The sequence below is a fragment of the Perna viridis genome, chromosome 15 (assembly GCF_037379345.1).
Source record: "Perna viridis isolate PV_CMFRI_1.1 ecotype Kerala chromosome 15, ASM3737934v1, whole genome shotgun sequence".
In the NCBI taxonomy this organism is placed as follows: Eukaryota; Metazoa; Mollusca; class Bivalvia; order Mytilida; family Mytilidae; genus Perna; species Perna viridis.
Window position 1 is genome coordinate 25,244,150 of NC_142459.1, and position 23,400 is coordinate 25,267,549.

The 23,400-nt window shown below is 33.6% G+C and overlaps 1 protein-coding gene across 1 annotated transcript; it reads left to right on the forward strand.

Annotated features, from left to right (window-relative positions):
• Nucleotides 1-4: 4 nt before the first annotated feature.
• On the forward strand, nucleotides 5-22,680 carry LOC148597596 (uncharacterized). The gene is made up of 14 exons (XM_088562929.1): nucleotides 5-41; nucleotides 4,916-5,043; nucleotides 5,749-5,952; nucleotides 6,468-6,649; nucleotides 10,606-10,765; nucleotides 11,591-11,714; nucleotides 12,097-12,217; nucleotides 13,328-13,502; nucleotides 14,675-14,850; nucleotides 16,579-16,713; nucleotides 17,914-17,961; nucleotides 19,128-19,265; nucleotides 20,205-20,318; nucleotides 21,736-22,680. The coding sequence occupies exons 2-14, from the start codon at nucleotides 4,926-4,928 to the stop codon at nucleotides 21,889-21,891; spliced, it is 1,851 nt and encodes a 616-aa protein (XP_088419055.1). The 5' UTR covers nucleotides 5-41; nucleotides 4,916-4,925; the 3' UTR covers nucleotides 21,892-22,680.
• Nucleotides 22,681-23,400: the final 720 nt, after the last annotated feature.

The window sequence follows — 23,400 nt, forward strand, 5'->3', positions numbered from 1 at the left end:
GTACGTTTTGTAGTATTTAGTCTTGCTCATTGGAACTATCTGTATGTTTATGACAATGAGCATTTTTTTTTATCATTTCGCAACATTTAGAAGAACATTTTCGTTGGCGCTATATATTTAAAAAGGTAGACATTTTTTGCCACTTTGATAACCTACTCTCGGCTACTGTAGTCCAGATAATTATGACATGACGTTGAAATTTGCTGAGCACAGGGTAATCCCTTTTGCAGTTTTGGGACTCAGTGTACTCCTACAAGTTACAACGTAAGAGGTTGGAATTCCGTTCCTCCATACCCCAGCATGGTACCAAGTCAGAAAATAGCTTGTCAGACAACCTCTAGCATTGCTGGAGTAGGACTCGGTGTAATCCCTTTAGGGATTTTGCGCTTGAGATATTTTTTCTTTTGACAATTTCTCCAGCGCCGAATCCCTAAAGATCATTAGGACTCTGTGTTCAGAGCTTTTTTCTGTTATGCCTTATGGCCACATGCACTGGGTGGTAAAATTAGCAAATAGCTCTGGAAATTACCTGAATGATATCAATCGTTATATTCCGCCTACATGTATCTCCGATTATTTCATTTACCTTGTTAGGTAATCCCTTTTGGCAATCGGTGCTGGGGTATTTTTTGTTTTGTCTTTTGACCACCACCACTAGCGCAAAATCCCAAAAGGTATACTTCTTGTGTACTCCAACTGATAATGGGTCCTGAATTATTCGAGTTACTCTGGAGACTGAATCCGAATCCATTTGCCCCTAATCTTGATAGTCCTAACTAGCTGTCCGTCAGTCCACAATGGTGTTCACACTTTTAATTTTTGGCCCTGCCTCTATTCGCCGTATATACATAATATAATTTCTAGGTACGTTGTATATGGTTTAAGTAAGGATATTTTATTCACTTGTTGGGATTATGAGTAACCATGGTAACCATGTATATTTTTTAAAACTTTTTTTGTTGATGCAAAATCTATGAAAAAAATGGAAGCATGTTTATGCAGGAATTTTTCTTTCCCTGGTCATTTTTGTCATTGGGGAAAGATTTATGTGGAAATGACAAAAAAAATTCTGGCCTCGATCATTTCTTTACCTGAAATCTTTTTAAGTACAAAACACATTGAGAGTTGCAAGCCCAGTATTGGTTCAAGTGGCAAAAGTGACAATTTCATGATCTCAAGCTATACAAGTGTCAGTTTGATTTAAACAGTTACCTAATTCACCAATCAGGGGTAAATTTCGATCACAGTAATGGACCATTTGAGCTATTGCCATCATTTGGCTCAAAGAAATCGGTGACTAAACGTAGAGTTATCAATCATAGACTTACGAATTTCAGCACAGGAAGAGACATATATGTACAGTACCTGAACCGATCTGTGCAACAAAAAATATGATCGTTCATTTATCAGCGATCAGTTTCTGGTCAGTCATCGATCCGTCAAACCGATCCATTTAATTGGTGATTGCATCACATGACCACAGAGTAGTCAATGTATTTTATGGTTTTTGTTGTTTTCTTTGTCAATTTTACACATATTTACATAATGTCATAGATTTAAACATCAATTTATACTTTTATTTTACATTTTTTCATTTAAAACAGATCTTACATCATTTTACATAACAAAACTGCAATCAGATTGGTCACCAGTCATCGGTCACTGATCTGTCAGCAATCAATCAGTCAATGGTCATCGATCTGTCAAATCATTGCGCAGATCAATTCAAGGACTGTACTATGACTTAACACTGACTACTTTTTTAGTGAATCTAAAAAAAATTTTTTTACATGTGATTTTTTGTTACTCTCTTTTATTATCAGAATACAATAGCATTAACTCCTATGATTTTTTCAACTCTTTATACTTCTATTCCTCATACTTAATACTCAAAAACATCATATGTCATTGTTACTCCAAAAAAGATTGTACACCTAGATACAGAAATATGTAGTTTTTGGTAGAGATTCCTCTTACTTTATAAAAAATAATTCCAAATCATCTTCCAAATATACTGAAGAATATGTTTTCAAAATTCTGGAATTTTTTATCAACGATATATTTGTCTATTGTGGTGAATGCATTTTTCAAAAAGTGATTGAAATGCATTCCAATGGAAACAAATTGTGCTCCTCTAATTGATGACCTATTCCTCCACCCTTGTGAGACCAACTTTATAGATGATCTAATCCAAAGCAATGAACTTTGTTTGGCTAAATCCTTTATACTCAGTTTCTGCTATATAGATGGCATATTATTGTTTATAAATCCTAGTTTTTGAGGATGTGATACATCGCATCTACGTCAAAGAACTTGAGATAAAGGATACTACAAACACTGTTAAGTCAGCGTACAATTATAGACCAAGGTAAAGGAAAACTGTTGACCAAACTATACAACTTTTCATTCCCTATTATCAACTTTCCTTTCATCTGATGATCTGTGGCAACATCCCTTCAGCATGTTCAGCATGTTTAGCACCTGCGTATGGTGTTTTCAAATTACAACTCATAAGTTATGCCAGAGCTTGCTGTAACTATGCAGACTTTTTGTATTGTGCTAGAATTTTTACAATTAGGCTTCTTGTACAGGGTTATGTTGCTACCAGATTGAAGTCGCCATGAAGTTTTATGGTTGACATCATGAACTCGTAAATTGTTACGGTGTATCCATCTGCACCATAAAAACTTATTTGTTTAACGTGTCATATTTTTTCTTCCCTTTTTTGTCTACCCTGAACTTAACATTTTATGAGCAACTTTACGATTGTTTCTAGAAAAGCAGAGGACGTTTTTCCGGTGCACCTGGTCCGTGCTCCCAGTTTTTAGTGAAGTCCAAGTTGCTCATTGACTTTGTATGTATTATTTTGGTTATTTTGTTGTGTACATCTGTTTTCCATGTCTGGTATTTGTTCCTGGATTACATTCTTTGATGTTTGCTAGAATCTTAGTTCCCTTAATCACTCATTGTATTGTGAGTGATTAGCTCTACTACTTTAAATGCAGAAAAAAATTATAAAAATATTCTCAGACTAAAAGATATTTACTGCCACTTTAAAAGTGGTACACCATGATGTCAGTGATCAGTAACAAATGCATGTATATCTCTTTCTATAGAACATGTATGTAGTAGTTACTGTACATGTATGCTTCATCATCAATTGAGCATAGCCACTAGTTTTTGCCTGGGTAATCATGTACCTCTCTGACCTTTGAGTTAGGGGGTACAGTGCTTTTCTTAGGGTACAAATGATGAATTTGTTTTTTTTATTATTTTGTTGTAATGTGACAGGACAAAGATGAAATAATATGATGTATACATGTATTATATGTTTATTTTAATACCCCACACAACGGTATAATGTTTTTGACCCATCCATCAGTCTGTCTATCTGTCCGTCAGTCCATCTTCAGTTTTCTGGACTTTTTTTTCTAAACACTTGCAGATATTGACATGATTTTTGGTATATGAATTCACCATGATCAGTTAAAGATCAAGTTTAACTTTTGTTATTCCCTGATGATTTTTATCAAAATTACAGACCTTGAACTTAGCAAAATTCACAGAAGTAACAGTTTTCCGGACTTTCTTTCTAAACGTTTGCATATATTGACATGATTTTTAGTATATAAATTCACCATGATAAGTTACAGGTCAAGTGTACGTTTTGTTCCGCTACAATGATATTTACTTTAGATTAACTAAAACTCAAAGAAATCACAGTCTGGAGTTTGAAACTACCATTTAGAGTAACAGAATTTAGTGAGAAGATAAGGTCTCAAGCCTAAAAACACTCTTATTCCTTTTTGACTGGGGTCTTTCAACATGTATTTCTCTTACGAACTAATTTACTTGAGTATCCAACATAAGGATGTGCATGGTAAATGAGTGCGCTCACTAAGGTTCTTTAATTTAGTAATGATATTACTTTAATTTATTTGTTTAAAAAAATATAATTGGATCAGAAGCGCATTATACCAGACTGAATATTAAATTACAAATTCATGTTTGATGTAAACAAAAACTAATCTCGAATCATAATGATGAATTTTGACAATGAATGGAACGGAAATTCAGAAATAAAAAAAAATATAATAAAAATAGAACCTTGTTAATGAACTTGCATGAACATTTTGACTTGTGAAATTGTATAATACATGTTTTCATACGACTGCAAAAAAGTTTGCGGTTGTATGTATATCCATATGGCAATGTCATTGTCACCATCTGTAGACACTAACTGTGCCATAACTTGAGTATTAGCTGGTTGACCTTATAACAAGATTATAAACTAAAAAGGTTGGTTTCTTTATGAAAATCTCTGCCTGCATTTTTTAATGCGATTTCAGACGTCTTTAAGTTTTGGAGTTCAGAGGGGTCAAAGGGGCTAAACTAAAAAAAATTAACTTTTTATTTTTTGGTATAATTTTGAAAATATTTAAATTGAATTTCAAGTTCTGCACTAAATTGTGTCCAAACCAATGATGCGTCCTTGATTAATTTTAAGTCCCTATGCTGTGTTATAAACTAATATTGTGTCCGCACTTGCCCCAACTGTTCAGGGTTCGACCATTGCAGTGTATCATGCTACATTCCCTGAAGCTTTTTATTGTTTGTGAAAGACTTACTGCAATACGTGAATGGACAAACATAAAAGATAGAATGATCACTGGTTTGGTCAGAATCATACCGAGTAATGTCTAATGAGAGACACTCACTGCAAATAACTTAAAGTAACCAAAATAATATGTACAAAGCTACAAAAGTAAATGAGTCTTTGGACTCTACTAAAAACTGGGAGCATGGACAAGGTGCACTGGTAGGGTGTGTCCTCTGCTTTTCTAGAAACATATTGCAAAATCAGTTAATCAATCTCTTATCTAATGTGAAAAAAAAGTTACTCTCTTTTTTATAGTAAAATTGAAATGAAAGAAGTGGAAGAATCAGTAGAGTTGGTAACCATAGCGACAAATGCTGTTCAGTCTCATGAGAAGCTACATCTTTACATGAAAAGAAATCGTCCCAAAAATGGACCAAAAGATGGTAATATATAGGATATGTTATGTAACATCTCTCATTTTGGTTACAATTTTGTATTAAGGAACTTTTATATTTAATTCCAATGCTATTTTTCTCCGTGTCTGTCCATGCATTGTACAAAAACTCAAAACGGTTTTGATTTATTTTCAAAGTTTTCTTAATAGGAAGCTCCTTCTGATATTAATTTTTTGTATCAGACATTCGGGAATTAAAACTATAAACACAGTTGTCATTAATTTTTAACCAACAAAATGACTCTGTCTTTTTCAGTCTAAATAAGTTTGCATTACAAACTAACAATATGTTTAATCTAAATGTGAAAAAAATTATTATGTATTATTCAACCTCTTGGACTTTAATAGGGTATGTAAGTGTTGTCACGTGACTTCGTGGTTATGTAAGAATGGGTCCTAGTCTACCATTCAAATGTATGGAGATTCGTCATTAACATAGCATTGAGTTCAATATTAAAAGTGAAGTATGATTTTTGGATAAAAGTACTGATTAAAAATGACAATTATCAAGTTCTAAGAGATAAAAATGTTTAGAATAGCATAAAATAGAAGATTTTGCATTGTGAAGCAGCGTTTGAATTTCCCGGAAGTGCACACTAAAATGCATATCGGTATTTGGATTTCAATACGTTCTACTCCGTAAATTCTGGAAGGGAAACTGAAACTAGAACGAGACTTACAAACCCTATTGTAGTATTGATGAAGTCTATACAGACATTGGATAATTTGAGGGAGATAAAAGCAACAGCTGATGGTTCCAGTACAGGATTCCAGTCTCCACAAATCCAGGATGGCTACTTGTTGGAGCTTAAACAGTTGGCACTTATGCACATTCCTTCCTCTGTCACTGAAGAGGCTAGGCTCAAGTTCCAAAAACTTCTCTTTGACACATTTACAGGTAAATTTTTCTCAATTACATTTCCAAAATATAAGGCAGGTGTTGAATTTTACTTTACAGAGTGGACGGTTCAGGATTTATCTAAAATTGAAATCAATAGTCCACTTGAGGAAATCCTGAAGTCCATAACTAAAATGAAAAGAGTTGAAGGACTTGAACCTAGGTAAATGAATTTCTAAAGGTGGTAGGTTAGAAATTTAGGTTCTTAGACCTTGAACCTTTACTAATTTGAACCCCTGGGTAGGGATGCTATAAACTGAGTACTGTCATTTTTTCACGATTTCTGCTATAAATTTGCTTTTGCGCTGTTTTAAATTCACTATCATTCATCAAACTCTACTGTAATGTTCTGTGGTTGTGTTTCATGTAAACCAATATGGGAAGGAAGCTTGCAAACAACAAATAATGCTCTGCACCCTATAATTTTATTGTTTTAATCTGTTTGTTTATTTCAACTTACGATTTTTGTACAAATTACTAGTACATGTAAATGCAGTAACAATCTATCATTAAAGGTTGTGGGAAGAAAATTGTGTGTGCTGTACTGGTTACCTGCCCCTGGTATGAGATGACACAGAGAGAAAGGGGAGAGCAGGCACGACATAACACAGTCTATGTTGTTTACCTGGCAGATGATCAGACATCAATGGCTCCAGTCAATCAGCATGTTATTGATGAGGCATTTGTATCAGATATGGTAAGATATGACTGTCTAAGATTAGTTCTATTCCAGAAAAAATATGTAGGAGGATTGGACAGCATATTTTATAGTACTGTGAAAGTACAGTAGTCCCTCTCTGAAATGGCCCCCCTGACCAACGGCCACCCGTCTTATGCAACCACATTTCAATTGCACTAACAACTTATAGTGCAAATTAACCCCTTATAAACGACCATCTCTTACCCAATCAGCAGCCACAACTTTGAATGAAAAATGAGCATCTAGCCTCTTGTATCCTGCCATGTTCAATTGTCAGTATATTAACCGTAGATATCATCGGAGATCGAGTTGAGCGTTTTACCCCAGCATATTTTCAATAAAGTAGTTAATTGAGTGTCAATTTCTCTGAAGCCCTTAGATTAGGCATACCAAATTGTAAACATGTCAAGCGTATGGAATTAGTTTGATGATCCGGTCATAATTATGATGTAATTAATTATAAAAAAATGACCAGGTATTTCAAATTTCAAACAAGAGTTGTTAACATTTTAATCTGTTTGCAATTTGCCATTTAGGTCACACTTTTAATTGATTTTAGTTTGCGCCATGTGCTAAAGTGTTAGGACATACCCTAAGTGGGCATAAATTTGCATATCAATTTTAGGACCGATAACTCTTGAATGCTTTTACCAGTAAAGCCTTTTATAGTTTGTTTATATATTCTAACAGTTTTAAAGATGTGTATTCCGATTAGCATTGATCTTATATAACATAGTCATCTTTATTTGTAAAATTGATAGCGGCACAGATCAATTATCTTCGTCAATCGATCACTGGTATGATTGATTTTCCCCCAAATTACAAATTTTTCTAAGTAAGCTTAGGTCGGGAAAACCATTGGTGTTGAAAGTTCAATGCTCAACAAAAGAATATCTGTAGACAATAAATTTCAGCTGATGACTTGCTGAAAAAAATCGACTTTCAGTCTGAAAAATACGCAAATAAACAAAAAATGTACTTACTTTCCTTTAAAAAAAAAGGTATTACATACATAACAAGTATGAAATAAAACTGTGTATAATTTGTGTACAAGTACATAAAAATGTACATGTAACAATGAAATTCGCCCAACCTCTCAAGAGAGGCATCCTCTCTTATGTGACCAGTTTGGATTGCAGTATGGATGCCCACATATGGGAGGGACTGCTGTACTATTGTTCATAGGATATCGATTTTCATGGTTTTTATGGATAGGCCAAACCACGAAATAAAGTTCCCATCGAAAAGGAGATTCCCATTGATGTGTATATGAAAAACCTCAAAACCACAAATTCAAGTATCCAAGAGCTTGAGTATCCTTCCATACCCATGAAAAGTGGTTTCCACGAATTAAAGTACTTTCCACAGTACCCAACCGCACATAGAATTAACATTTTCATAACAAAGTATTACTATGGTGAGTTCACAGAAAGTTGTAGGTTTAATGACTGACCAATATATTTCTAGCCAAGTCACACCAAGGAAATAAGTATAAATAATGTAAATCAAATTCATTTGCTGAATTTTTTTTTATCTAGAAATCATACATAAGAACTAAATCACGGAGGGTAATTGCTCAGGGTAATACAATATGACATAAATGGCCAGCCCATGTGCTTTTATGTAAAAATCACCGTGTTATTAAAGTTAACATGCATGCATATCTCTGAAATCATTATCAAAGACTAAACTTAAATAAAGAAAAACAGTTCTAAATAATATGGGAAGTACAAATTTATGATTTAAGTATTATTTACATTATGTAATCTTTGAAATTGAGTGTATAGTACTATTTTCACAAGAATAAAAAACCTCCAGTGCTGACAGCACTTTGGGAATATTATTCATTTCTAAATTAACTCGCATTATGCATAATATACTTTCCAAAACAGGTGGAAAAAATGGTCTATGACAGCATTTAGGTCTTAAGTGTGGTGATGAAAATGTTGCTACTGGCAAGAAAAAAAACAGGGTAGATGGTTAAATTATTTTATTTTTCAAATACACTTTACTGGTACATTTTGGAAACCATGTAGAACTACTGGTAAACAGTGCTTGAGCTAAAATGGCCATGAAATGTTTAGGGTAAGCAAACCAAAAATGGGGTAGGTAGGGTAACAGGAATCATACATTATCTTTTTTTGCCTAACTAAGGTTGATCATAAGACTGGTGTTTTGAACTTATAGCACACTCAAACTCCCATTTCGGAGTCACTTTTGGAATAACTCCAGGAAATTCCCCAAAATGCCATAAAAATCCTGGAGTGATCTTGTCATACTTACTCCAAAAGGCAATAAAATACTCCCAGCTGGAAGTTTTTATTGCCCTGATTATCCTTTGAAGTACAACCTACATCCTGTCATACCTGTCAGGTGAACATGCTTATAATACACACAGTAATAAAATACTTCGTGTGACTCCAAAATACTCCCAAATAATCAATAAAATACTCCCAGATGGATCACTTGGAGGATTTTAGGAACGTAAAACTCTGCAATCCACTGGATGCCAATATAAAAGTAAGAGAATCCTCCCTCTCTTGGTGTGCTGTATTTACTTTTGAAGTGGTTACAAGTTGAATGGTAAGTTATGAAAGATTGGGAAGTGACGAGACAAGTTGAGTGGTAAGTTATGAAAGATTGGGAAGTGATGGAACAAGTTGAGTGCTAAGTTATGAAAGATTGGGAAGTGATGGGACCAGTTTAGTGGTAAGGTATGAAAGATTGGGAAGTGATGGGACAAGTTGAGTGGTAAGGTATGAAAGATTGGGAAGTGATGGGACAAGTTGAGTGGTATTTATCAGTGTGTTAATTAAATAATTGATCTGCATGTACAATACTCTGAATGAGCAATGGGAAGATGTTGTATCCTAGATGTCGATTTTTAATTGTACAACTTTGAACTTTGGTTTAAAAGTATGATTACATTTCAGAATAATATTTTTATTCCCCTGCAGTTATATTTCAGTAACCTTGTCCATCCTTCTGTTACACTTTTCAGTACCAGATTTCTAGACCTGTGCAGGTCCAGGTGTCACAAGAATAGGCCTGCAGCAGCGCTAAGCTTGTCGTAAAAGGCGACTTAATAGTGCTCAGAACCCTAGCCAGGGGCTAGTGTGCTCTGCCCACAGAGCAACTGGGTTGTGTGACCCAGGTGGTGGAATGGGGTACCCCTGGCGTGTTTCATGCTGGGGTTGTCAGGCTTTAATACAGAAAACCTGACCGCAAACCATAGTGGTGCACTATGTTGGGAAAGATGCCATGTTCCTCACACGTTAAAAAACCCTACTGTGGTATTCTCTCGTAGTAGGAACCATAGGTTTCTGCCACAGGAGGCTAAATTGCCCGACCCTACCCACCTCTCCCTATTTCTACTGGCAATTAAGATTTCTCGACCCCATTATCCTTGTGTCCCATCCCATTTTTCATTTCATTGTCATTTCATGTTCAATTTATCATCCATTTCATGTTCATTACCTGAATATAGCTGAAATATTGCTGCTTGGGCGTTAAACCCAAACAAACAAACAAACAAACCAGATTTGTAAGCTTCTATTCCAGGGAGTGCTTAGATATTTGTTATATTGTTTTTCTTGATGAGTTGTTCCAGGTTCATGGCTTATCTACTTTCTATTGACTATAAGGTTTGACAGAAATGGATGAGTTGGGTTGTTCTTAGCCTTATATAATCTTGTATAACTTGATAAAAACAAGAGTTTGAGTATTGAATAATTTAAAGATATAAATTTTAGATGACAAAAGATGATTTAAAATACCATGGAGAATAATGAAAATGTGGGATGGTATATTTGAGTGTTTGTGTGTTTGTGGGGTAGAGGGTTTGCACATGATTTAAAAGCTAAGTTTATGCCCTATTGGCCAGCCCTTGCAATAACTGTATATTTTTAGTTTTAGAATATCAATGTGTATTTAAATCAACATTTTATTTTCAGGGATATCTGTATTTTGAAGAACTTTACCATTTTGTCCATTTCTTGACTAAAGGAAAAACTAAGTGTTTAGAAGTATTATACAGTCCACCATCAGCTGTTCTGTATGAAGATGAAGCTTGGGTGAAACTCCGTAACAATCTAGAACCTCTCACTGCTATGGGTGAGTATAGATAGTGATTTAATCACAGGCACCTGTTTTTCTTGGCACCACTAGATTTTATAAGCTACTTAAGCCAGAGAATATTTTCAACTTCCCACAACATTCAGTGTTTATTAACTTTTACTAACATGGTACAATTTTTGTCCAGTGTTGCACCTGTCTGCACACAAACAATAAATATTGACCAGAAATTACTTTTGCTAGAAGTCTGGATAATTGGTTAGTATGTTTGGTAAAGAAATTCTGAAAATATTATATACCTGTTTTTTAATGTGAAAAAAATATTTAGATCTGAACATAAAATTGTACACATAGAGCATTTGTTGAAAATAGTTCAGTCAGTTTTCAGTAGGTAATTATTTGAAATGTGACTGATGACTTGATTTGAGTAATGCAATTATTTAGCAGTCACTGTATGTGACATTGTTTCTATAATTTTCATAACAGATCTAGAAAATATGATCAAAAGATCAGAAATGATGTTACACCAAAAATGAGTTTATTTTATTTATTTTGCTTGTCTGAAGAAGATGGATGAAGTGTGAATATTTTTTTTTATATATTTTTATATCAAGGTTTGAGAGGATTCATTGAATCATGATAATGTTATGTTGTGTATTTCTGTGTCAGAGAAGATTTATTGATGCATGACCATATTATGTATTATATGTCCAGATTTGTGAGGATTCATTGAAGTGTGTTCAAATTCTATTTTATATTTTCAGGTTTGAGAGGATTCATTGAAGTGTCACTATATTATGTTGTATATTTCCAAGTTTGAGAGGATTCATTGAAGCGCTACCATATTCTATTTTATATTTTCAGGTTTAAGGGGGTTCATTGAAGCCTGTAAAGGACAGTCAGTAGCAGGAATTGGCAAGAAAGGAAAAGATGGAAAGTTTAAAGTGAAGGATGCCACAACATGTCAGCAGTTTTGTGATAGTTTTAGGTAGGGGAATTATATTTACAAGTAGTTCATGTCACAATGTCCCAATCAATTTACTCATGAAAACAACAGGGATACTCTCTGTGTGTCTGCTCTTTGACAACACAGGGATACTCTGCTCCTTGCAAACACACATAAGAAGCTGATGACTTGAAGATTTTTTTGCCGTAAAAATTATAAAAATTACCACTTGGTATGAAATGATTACAAAATTGTTCTTGGAGACAAAGATATTTGAACAAACAATTGATCAGAAAAATATCCTTTTCTTTAAACTTAACACTAATTTTGCACTGATAGAAGAGTTTCTAGAAAGTGAAAAAGTATACACATCCCATATAAGTGAATTGCTCTTTATAGTAAATATTTTGTCTCTGTTTTTCAGACTGATGCATCATTTACAGAATTACCAGAACAAGTTACCTCCCTTTACATCATCTGTTTCTGCTGATGATTTACCCGAGTATGCAAAGAAAGGATTAGATCTCCTCAAACTGTTGTATCAGGTACTTATAATGTACTCAAACTATAGTAGTAGGGACTTACAATGTATTCAGACTACAGTAGTAGGTACTTACAATGTTATCAAACTATTCCTTACTTGCGGAGCTCGGGATGCAGCCATATTTTATTCTGTTTTTGCAGAGTTACCTCCCGTAAGAGCAGGTGTAATTTCGAAGTCTTTCTAATCAATGTTCGGATTCGGATGCAGAAAAAAGAGGTAACTCGAATGAAAATGGAATCCCCAGCAGACAAACACAACAGTGTTTCTAAAATTTACAGGGTGTTTCATTTTTTTGGTAGGTTACATAAGGATGATTTTCATTTGTATCCTGGGTAAAGAAAATTTACGGCAGGGTCAGTAGAATGAGAAATTCCCTTTTGACTTTCGAGATTTTCTAAATTATCGTTGATATCGGATGGAAAACCTTGCATGTTCTGAATAGACACCTGCTCCAAAGGGAGATTAATGTTGACAAAATGTTGGTCTGTAAGTCGGGAATACTAGTAGGTACTTACAATGTACTCAGACTATAGTAGTAGGTACTCACAATGTACTCAAACTGTTGTATTAGATACTTCTAATGTACTTGAACTATAGTAGTAGGTACTTACAATGTACTCAGATTATAGTAGGAGATACTTACAATGTACTCAAACTATAGTAGCATGTACTTATAATGTACTCACACTGTTGTATTAGGTACTTGTAATGTACTCACACTATTGTATCGGGTTCTTTTAATGTACTCAAACTATTGTATACCTGTTTGGTACAGTAATATTTTGGCAAATTTTATAGTAGCATGTACTTATAATGTACTCACACTGTTGTATTAGGTACTTATAATGTACTCACACTATTGTATCAGGTTCTTTTAATGTACTCAAACTATTGTATACCTGTTTGGTACAGTAATATTTTGGCAAATTTTATACATACATCATGATTACTGGTCAAATGTCCATTAAAAGCAAGAACTTCTTTGGAATCACAGAACTTCTTTGGAATCACAGAACTTCTTTGGAATCACAGAACTTATGTGTAAAAAGTGAGTGGAATTTACACCAAAACACAGTACTAAGGTTCTTTCATTAAAATGTTTGTTTTCTAGAACACTGATGTATCTAAAAAAGATATTTTCCAAACACTGACAACCTGGCGAGATGATGTCATGAATAAAATAAATGGTATGAAATTTACGGATGGACAGGAAGTAGAAAGAATTGTGGGTAGTTGGCAGATGGAGACAAGACTAGAAGGAAGGAAGATAACTCCCTTGAGAAATAGTATGTATTTTATTGCTGCTTTTATGCATTAACTTCAGCATAAAAGATAGTTCCCAAGTAAATACTTTTGTCAGCTCAAGTATTTAATAGTGTTTTATACTGCAACTGTTCTACCTGAGCAGTCAAATACATTGACCATATGTTTACAAGCCTCATATGTATATCAGTTTTTTGTCAAGTCAGTGCACTGTTATTGTCTATACATATTTACATTTCCATTGCAGTTTATATTCTGTATTCCTAATCTTGATTTAAAATAAGCTGTTTTTTATACAGTCGAACTTCAATCGCTCGAACTCGGATGGCTCAAACACCCGGGATTTCTCGAACACAATTGAAAGTACCAAAATTTTCTTTTATATAATCAATATAAATAACCTTGGATTTCTTGGACTTCAATTTCTCGAACACTCGAACTGACTAGTCGTTCTGTTCGGTAATAAATCTTAGAGAATAACCCTCACTAACTCGAACTCGTCAGCAATTTTGTCAGCTTGAGTAATAAAAGGTGTGAAAAACTGAAACCCTATCATTAATCAATGTCATTTTAGTTTATTATAGGTTAAATTTAAGTCATCCCAGATTAGATAGTTTTGATCTTTAACATAACACTGATTGAAGTTCGAGAATGTTCCAAAGTCGGTATGATAAAAGCATGAAAGAAAATTGGATGAAAACAAATTATTGACCAAGGAACTCGAACTCTGAACGTTTTTTAAAGCGAACACAGCATTTTTAATGTCCACAAATCAACATAATCTTCCGAAAGCGAACAAAAAAGATCTATGAACTAACAAAATTTCTTAGGAAGAAGGCAATTTCTAACGATGAAGTCGAACTTGGAGCGGCACCTAAGAAAATCCGGAAATATACAAACTTTAATTTCTCGAACTCCCGATAATTGAACACATTTCAGTAGTCCCTTGGAGTTCTAGCTACCGAGGTTTGACTGTACTCTCGAATTGTTTGAGGTTCAGTGTTTGTCTTACCTTCGGTTTTTGTTCGTCCCTCCACAACTTTTTCATTACAGTTTTCTCTGCAACAATTTAATGTAGTACAGCTATTTGATGTTTTGACAAAAACTTTAAAAGTTAACCATATTGTGGGGTCCATTTCAGTCTGAAGCTTTCTGTAGCTTCTTGCTTGATGACTTTATTGAAATCCTTTCACAGGTCTTTCTGATGATCATGGTAAACTGTGTCAGCTGATGACTGAGATTGGAGCACCAGTAGATAAGATGAAACCAGAACAGATTGTACTGGTTGCCCGAGCAGGAAGTCACATGTATGGGTTATCTACCCCTGAATCTGATGTAGATTATGTTGTTATATATGCTGAGGAAACTGAGGTATGACTAGTTAATATATAGGTTAAATTGGCACAAGTTAAACAGCAGATCTGTTCACTTTTACAGATTCTCCATTGTTTCTATGAATTTTGAATTAATTACACTATTTGGGTTGTGAATCACTCCATAGTGCAGTACTTTTGTTATAAAAATCACTCAAAAGTTCAGGGTTATATGGATCATTTCCATAATATACAGCCAATATGCAGACTGTCTTAATCGTACATGAATAAGTTTGAAATATGATAACAAAGATTAAAGTTTTGTATTGTCATATTCTTTGGGCCTGGAGAACAACTATAAGGGAATATAAACTGATTTTAATGATCAATTATTAAAATGTCACAATCAACTACAATATTTTACTTCACAAAATTATGCATACCACTTCTCACTAATGCATTAAGCCAAAAAATCTCTCTCTTGAAGACCTATGCTCTTATCCCTGAGTCCTACCTGATTACAGGTAGTAACAGATATTCAGCCCCAGAAAACAGACATTGAAAAACTGGTATACAACATGGACATCTAGAATGTTGTCATATCACTTGTTTCAGTTGTCATATGATTTGTACATAACAATCATAATACTGGTAACCATTATTTAAAGAAATATTGAATGACTATGTTATTATGATGTTTGTCTGTCTGTGATATTATGATGATGACGAGCTTAACAACTATAAGCTATGCCCAACAAAGCACGTATTGTGTTACATGTGTCAAATAGATGGGTATTATGTTTTTATCTGTGTGGCTATAGGCAGATGGAGGTCTAGGAGTTGGGTCACTCAGTCCATTAGTCTATTGTCATTCCAACTCCTCTGAAACTACTCAAAAGAAATTCCTGAAATTCAAGAACACCATATGTAGTTGTCCATAATATCAGGAAATTTGGTTCTTTAATTTTTATAGAAGTTAAGCCCTAATTTACCATAAATCTTCATGTATCAGCTTGTCATCACAACTCTGAAACTACTGTACAAAAATTCTTGAAATTTGGTATTCTGCAAGGACATTATGTTTAGTTGTTAATCAGGAAATTTTGATTATTCTATTTTATGGAAGTTATGTCCCTTGTGAACTTAGAAATGTACCGAAAATCATCATGTATCAGCTTGTCATAGCCACATCTTATAATCTACTTAACTGAATATCATGAAACTTGGTGTTTTGCATGAACACATTATGTAGTTGTATATATCATGAGGATATTTTGATTGTATAATTTTGGTGGGAGTTACGCCAATTTGAACTTAGATATTTACTGAAAATCATCATATATCAGCTCTAAAGCTACTCAACAGAATTCATAAAACTTTGTATGTAGCAAGAACACCATAAGTTGTTGTGCCCTAATTTACCATAAATCATCATATATCAGCTTGTCATCTTAACTCTGAAACTACCCTACAAAAATTCCTGAAATTTGGTATTCTGCAAGATCATAATATTTAGTTGTGCACATAATCAGGAAATTTTGATTCTTTAATTTTTATGGGAATTATTTTTTGTAGTTCTGTATATCCTGCTGCAACACTTTTTGTAGCATTTTCCTCAGTAAATCACAGCTTCAGTGTGATGCAGTTCCAGATATTGATTGTTTAACAGGTGAAAACATAAAGCTGTTAGGAAGACAACATTTTCATTAATTAAAAGTTCACACACTATCAATTTATATTGAATCCTTTTGTTTTATTTTTATGAAGTCACATTTTTATATTGTAGAATGTTCTGTGTGCATGTAAAGGTTTAAAAGATAACTACGAGAGTCGAGGACCGAGCAAGTCATTTGAGTATGGAGCATATGAGGCACGGTTGTTTTGTGAGATGTTGTTAAAAGGCAGTGTTGTAATTGTTGAAGTAAGTCAATCTGTATCCAAGAAAAAACAATGGAAAAACCTGGAAAAGTTAGGGATGTTGAGATAAAAATATTGGTGTTTCTAAATTTGGAGGGTACTATTAAGTGCACTAAATACTTGAGCTAAGAAGAAATATTTTGTGGAATTTATTTTGGCATATTTTAGACAGATGGCTAAACTACAAAAAAAACCTGCAAAAATTACCTTCTATATGCTATATAAACATCTAGTCTTTTAAATGAAAAGGAAATTTTTAAAATACATATCCAGGAAAAATCCTTGAAATTTTTCCAACAAAAGTTTCTACAAGATTGAATTACTTCCCTCTAACTGTAAATCAATATTCAGTGCCTCATGATTGGAAAAAAATCAAGCTCTCTTTATCTCTTTAGATTGCTGGGAACTATTGCTGTTGTAGGCTAAGAAACTGATAGAAAAAAATCCTTGAAAATGTTGGAAGATGCCAAATATAACCTTAGAAAATCTCTTTAAAAGAGGAGTACCCATTAGATGTAGTGAATTGATGTCATTTTAGATTTATATAACTTAAAGTAATGTGATAGGAGAACTGTTATGTAAGCTAGTGTCATGATCAACCTACCAAACCATATATGATACTCATATGGTAATTATATGATAATTTAAGCATAATACTTATATTATGATTATCATATGATTTTCATAAGTAAATTTTGGCTATAAACATATGATAATCTTTGTTATCATATGATAGCATGTCATAATCACATCTAAACTGAAGCATATGATTATCATATCATGCTCAATTCATATGATAATCATATGATGCCAACCATAAGATTTTCATATGTGGCACATTGGCTGTGTACATATAATACCAGCATATTAGCTAAAAAAAAAGAAAATTCAGTATCGCAGCTACAAGAACATAGTATTTATTTCTGTCTTCATAAACCTCATTAGTATCAGCTTAGGCAATTCTAAGTTAATTATTTGGTTCTTGGGTCCTCCCTCTTTTGTGACTGCCTCATCACCCATTGTAATTGCAAAATGAATTTAAAAACACCTTCCTCATCATATTTTCTGTCTGTGCAAAAAAAGTGTAAAGATTGATATCATTTATTTATTGATTTACAGACAAATGGGCTGAGAACCTTGAAACCTACTTTGAATGGCCTAATAATGGGGATATTATGATTTTTACCAAAGTCTGTTATTTCAGTTAGTGTTGACAGACAGTGAACATGACTACACCAGTGTTCATTGGAAGGTTAGTAACAGACAGTGAACATGACTATACCCGTGTTCATTGGAAGGTTAGTAACAGACAGTGAACATGACTACATCCGTGTTCATTGAAAGGTAAGTAGCAGGCAGTGAACATGACTACAAAACTGTGTTCATTGGAAGGGTAGAAACAGACTGTGACCATGGCTACACCTGTGGTCATTGGAAGGTTAGTAACAGACAGTGAACATGACTACACCCATGTTCATTGGAAGGTAAGTAACAGGCAGGGAACGTGACTACATCCGTGTTCATTGAAAGGTAAGTAGCAGGCAGTGAACATGACTACTCCAATGTTCATTGGAAGGGTAGAAACAGACAGTGACCATGACTACTCCTGTGGTCATTGGAAGGTTATTAACAGACAGTGAACATGACTACACCAGTGTTCATCGGAAGGTAAGTAACAAATAGTGAACATGACTACACCTGTGTTCATTTGAAGGTCAGTAACCGGTAGTGAACATGATTACACCAGTTTTCATTAGAAGGTAAGTAATCAAGGTTATATTTACATCAAAAACCAAAGCACTTTGACAATGATAAGATGATGCAATAAACCATAGTTAGCAAAGTACAAGCAGAAAATTATAAACCAACCAAGTTTTACGAGAAACTGGAAAAATAACTTGAAGCATGCAGGTCTTCCAAACTTTCAGGATGCAAGTGCATATGATCTGGCAAAAATTTGAAAGATCAATGAGAAAAAACAAAATAGATCAAATGAAAATGCCACTTAATCAGCTTTAAAATGTGTGTCTCTGGTGGAATGTATGAGTGTTGGAACTATTGAAACATGGGCAAGGTACTTTATGATATGTTCCTTTATATGTTTCACTATTTGTAAGTGAACAGGTCACAGTATATCACAAAAATACTCTTAGATACTTTACTACATTCATGGTTGAATATTGGTCTTGGTTCAAGAAAAAAACTCTGTAAACAATTGTTCATGTTTTTCGATATTATATGTTATTATATACTAAAAATGTATTGTGTATTTTATATAAAAATAGTGATTCAGACTCGTATTTAATATCATGACCGGAGTGTTATGCATTTGTACTTCAATCCAATGTAAAATTTTTTTGTAATGATTTTTTTTGTCATATCGATCATGATATGATAATTTTTTGACATATTTTTCAGAATTTAATTAAAGAGAAAAACAAATTTTTGACTGAGAAGACTATACAGCAGTATCTTGGGTTGATAAGGAACAATTTTAATATGCTAGATAGTGAAAAACATAAAGGTTCTCCGAAAGACAGAAAACTGTTCTATCAGGTATGTGGTCAATATAGTGATATTCATGTATGTACTCCAGAATTATGCGAAGTTTTTTTTACTTTGTTTATATTTTGATCTTACACTTACTGGGTTGGGAGCAGTGGGGGGATATCCTTCAGTGAACTTGGCTCACAGTTTTTCAATGATCTTACCATTACTGGGTTGGGAGCAGGGGGAATCCTTCAGTGAACTTGGCTCACAGTTTTTCAATGATCTTACCATTACTGGGTTGGGAGCAGGGGGATCCTTCAGTGAACTTGACTCACAGTTTTTCAATGATCTTACCATTACTGGGTTGGGAGCAGGGGGGATCCTTCAGTGAACTTGGCTCACAGTTTTTCAATGATCTTACCATTACTTGGTTGTGAGCAGGGGGGATCCTTCAGTGAACTTGGCTCACAGTTTTTTCTAGTTATTCATTTATAGATGTGATCAATAAGCCCACACACTAACACAAATACCCACTACTAACCTTGAATTATAGAACATTGTTTTCTAGAAGCTACATGTACTTTGTGTATTTATACATGTATGAAGCAGCTGTAAGCATGAGCCAGGTGACGACTCATCACTTTCTACTTTTTGGCACATGCTTCACTGACTCCATTAACACTCACAATAGCCTGGAATTTAAAGTACTGTAACTAATAATCTTTGTGGTTGCATATTTTCCTGGATTCTGTTAAGTGTGCATATTTGCGGGTATCAATTTTCGTAGTTTCAAAAAATGTTAAAAATAAATTTGGCATGTACTTTTTTTGCGCTTTTCTAACAACCATGAAAATGAATACTTATACAGTATTACATTGCTATTATAGATTTAAATTATTGCTGTAAATACTTCTACAGTATTACTTTACTATTATAGATTTAAATCATTGCTGTAAAAAGTTTTCTGAAATTGATTCTGTTGACATTATAATTATATGTTGCCAGATATTCCATAAAATCCATTGTGTGGAGCATATGATGGATGGTAAAATACCTCCAGTTAAAGTTACTGGTGAGACCAGGGATTTTATCATGCGGATACGGAAAGACCCCCTTGAGGTAAATCATTCTATATATAACCCTGATACACACAGCAATCCAAATTATTTGAATTTGAAACTATGTTGTTGATTGGTTGTTGATAAATATGATTCATATGTTTCCCATTTTGCCTGATTCTTACAAAATTATTTTCCATTCCACACAAAAACCATCTTAAAAATTGCAGAAATGTTTAAAATTAAAGTTTTTTTGTAAAAGTTACATTAATGCATTCTGTCAATTCTGGAATAATGTCATAAACATCTTATATTCAGTGTTTGTGACCATTTTACTATTCTACTACTAACTTAAATCAAATTTTCAAAAATGCCCAAATTATGAGGCCATCAAGGGAACTAAGGTTATAGCGGTAGCGAAAAGAATGTGATCCAGGGACAAAGACCAGACATGGAAGAGTAATCAAGAGAACCAAGGTTATAGCAGTAATCAAAAGAATGTATTCTAGGGACAAAGACCAGACATGGAAAACAGACATACACAACAAAGAACATAAAGTAACTAAAATCATACACACAAAGTAACAAAAGCAAATGATCAACTTGGACTCCACTAAAAAACTGGAAGCATGGACAAGATGTACCGGTAGGGTAAGCATCCTCTGCTTTCCTTCAAATTTTCTATGAATGAATATTATGAATTGATTCATGTCATTTCAACATCTTTTCCATACTTGAATTCATGCTTTAGTCAGTGATATTTCATTTTTAATTTTTTTTATACCTCTGCTCCGATGGAGATGGGGCTAAACTGTCTTACCCTTATCTGTGTTTCCTTCCATAATAATTTTTTCTGTCTCAGTTTTTTCAGCAACTACTCATCACAGTGGCAGAGAAATTTAAAAACAACTTCCTGTTTACTGAGGCTTTTGTTAATTATCTTCATATTGTCATATTGTGATTAAAATGGGGGTATCACTCGTGAGCCATTGCTTGCAAATTTCTTGTTTTTGTTTTTTTGTTTTTTTTTTTACATGTGAGATGAATATATATACAGTTAAATCTGTCTCAAATGAAACCTGGTTGAACTTAAAAATTGGTTTGATGTACATAGTGCTTCAGTTTACAAAGGTTCAAAATACATTTAAACTGATATAAATATTTCTAAAAAATGTCTTTGTTTAGACAAGTTAAGGGATTTTTATGAGATCATTTTAGATAGATTTCACTGTACCAGTTTCTCACCATGTGATCATCAGAAATGTCAGTACTAGACATGTTTGGTTTATTTCAGGGAACTCTATCCATAGTCAGTACTAGACATGTTCTATTTATTTCAGGGAGCTCAATCCATAGTCAGTACTAGGTATGTTCTATTAATTTCTGGGACTTCTATCCAAACTCAGTACTAGATGTGTTCAGTTTATTTCAGGGACCTCTATCCAAACTCAGTATTAGACATGTTCTGTGTATTTCAGGGACCTCTGTCCAGAGATAACTTATACACAACAGCTAAAGACAAATTTGATACACTGCTAGACAGTTTGGTTAACAGAGAAAAACGACTAAAAGAGAATATGGATTATGACTATGTAACAAACTGGCTGCTTTCAGTCAGGGGAATTTCTACATGATACTGTGCTTTGCAATAACAAGGTCCGAAATGTTGGTAGTGACACTCTTGAAGTACAGAACCACTACCTTTCTCCCATATAAAATAGTGTGATATTTAAGTACAGGCCAGGGTAGGAAACTCACTCAAATTCTAGCCAGTCCTGAATACAATTTTTCAATATATTTACTATATGGCTATATAAATTTTTGCTAAAATTAGCCAGTCCTGCCAAAAAATAGGCAGTCTTGGGCTGGTGGGTAGGCTACTACTTCTAACTTGGGTATGGGCACATGTAAGAATCATACAAATTAAGAAAAAAATATGATAAGTCAGTATATACAGCTTTCTAAACAATTAAAAAGCTTTCATAAACTCTCATTATTGATAAATATACCTATCTGATAAATATACCTATCATAAACGAGTCTTAGGTTGGGAAAGCCATACTGTTCAGTCAAACTGGTTTAGTTGAAATCACTCAAGGGGATTTCTAAATGATACTGTACTTTGTAATAACCAGGGTGGATCATTGGTAGTGACATGCAGTGATAAATATTGATATTTAAGCACATGCTTAATAAAAAATCATGCAAATAAAGAGAAAATATGATGTCTCCCAGCTGTGTCTAGGTTTAGAAAGAAATGATATTTTGTCAAACCAATCACTCTTGGGGATTTCTACATGATACTGTACTTATTACATTGTATTTATAACTGAAATTATAATGTGACTACCATTGTCCATGTAATGTGATATTGAAGTACAGGTTTACCTAAGAGTCATGAAAATAAAGAAATGTAAACATTTGGATGTTGTTTTTATCATTGGTAATTAGCACTTAATATCAGCCTATAGTTCACCATGATAAGTAACAGGTCAAGTTTAACTTTCGTTTTGCTTCGATGATTTTTACTGAAATTACGGGCCTTGAACTTAGCAAAATTCACAGAAATAACAGTTTTCTGGACTTTTTTTCTAAACGCTTTTAGATATTGACATGAGTTTTGGTATACAAGTTCACTATGATAAATTACAGGTCAAGTGTACGTTTCTTCCGCTACAATGATAATTTACTTTGGATTAATTAAAACCCAAAGAAATCACAGTCTGGAGTTTGAAACTACCATTCTGAGTGACATAATTGAGTTATAAAATAAAGAAAAAATCATTTTTGAAAATCTTTTTAAAATTTTATTTTGTTGCAATCTTTTCTAATGCCTGAAAAAAAAATCACTCTAATTTCTTTTTAATCAGGGTCCTTCTACATGTATTTCTCTTATGACCAAATTTACTGGAGTATCCAACATAGGGACCCGTGGGGTATGTGAGCACGCTCACTAAGGTTCTTCAATTTTTTAAGCCTGATGCTAGAATATAGATGTTTTTATTACTTAAAGTTTTCTGGAAAAATTCGAAAGATCTTCTGGAAACCCTCAATTCAAGATTATTATCAGAATATAATAGCATTAAAACCAATGATTTTTCTACTCTTTATACTTCCAATCCCCATGCTCAGCTGAAATCCTA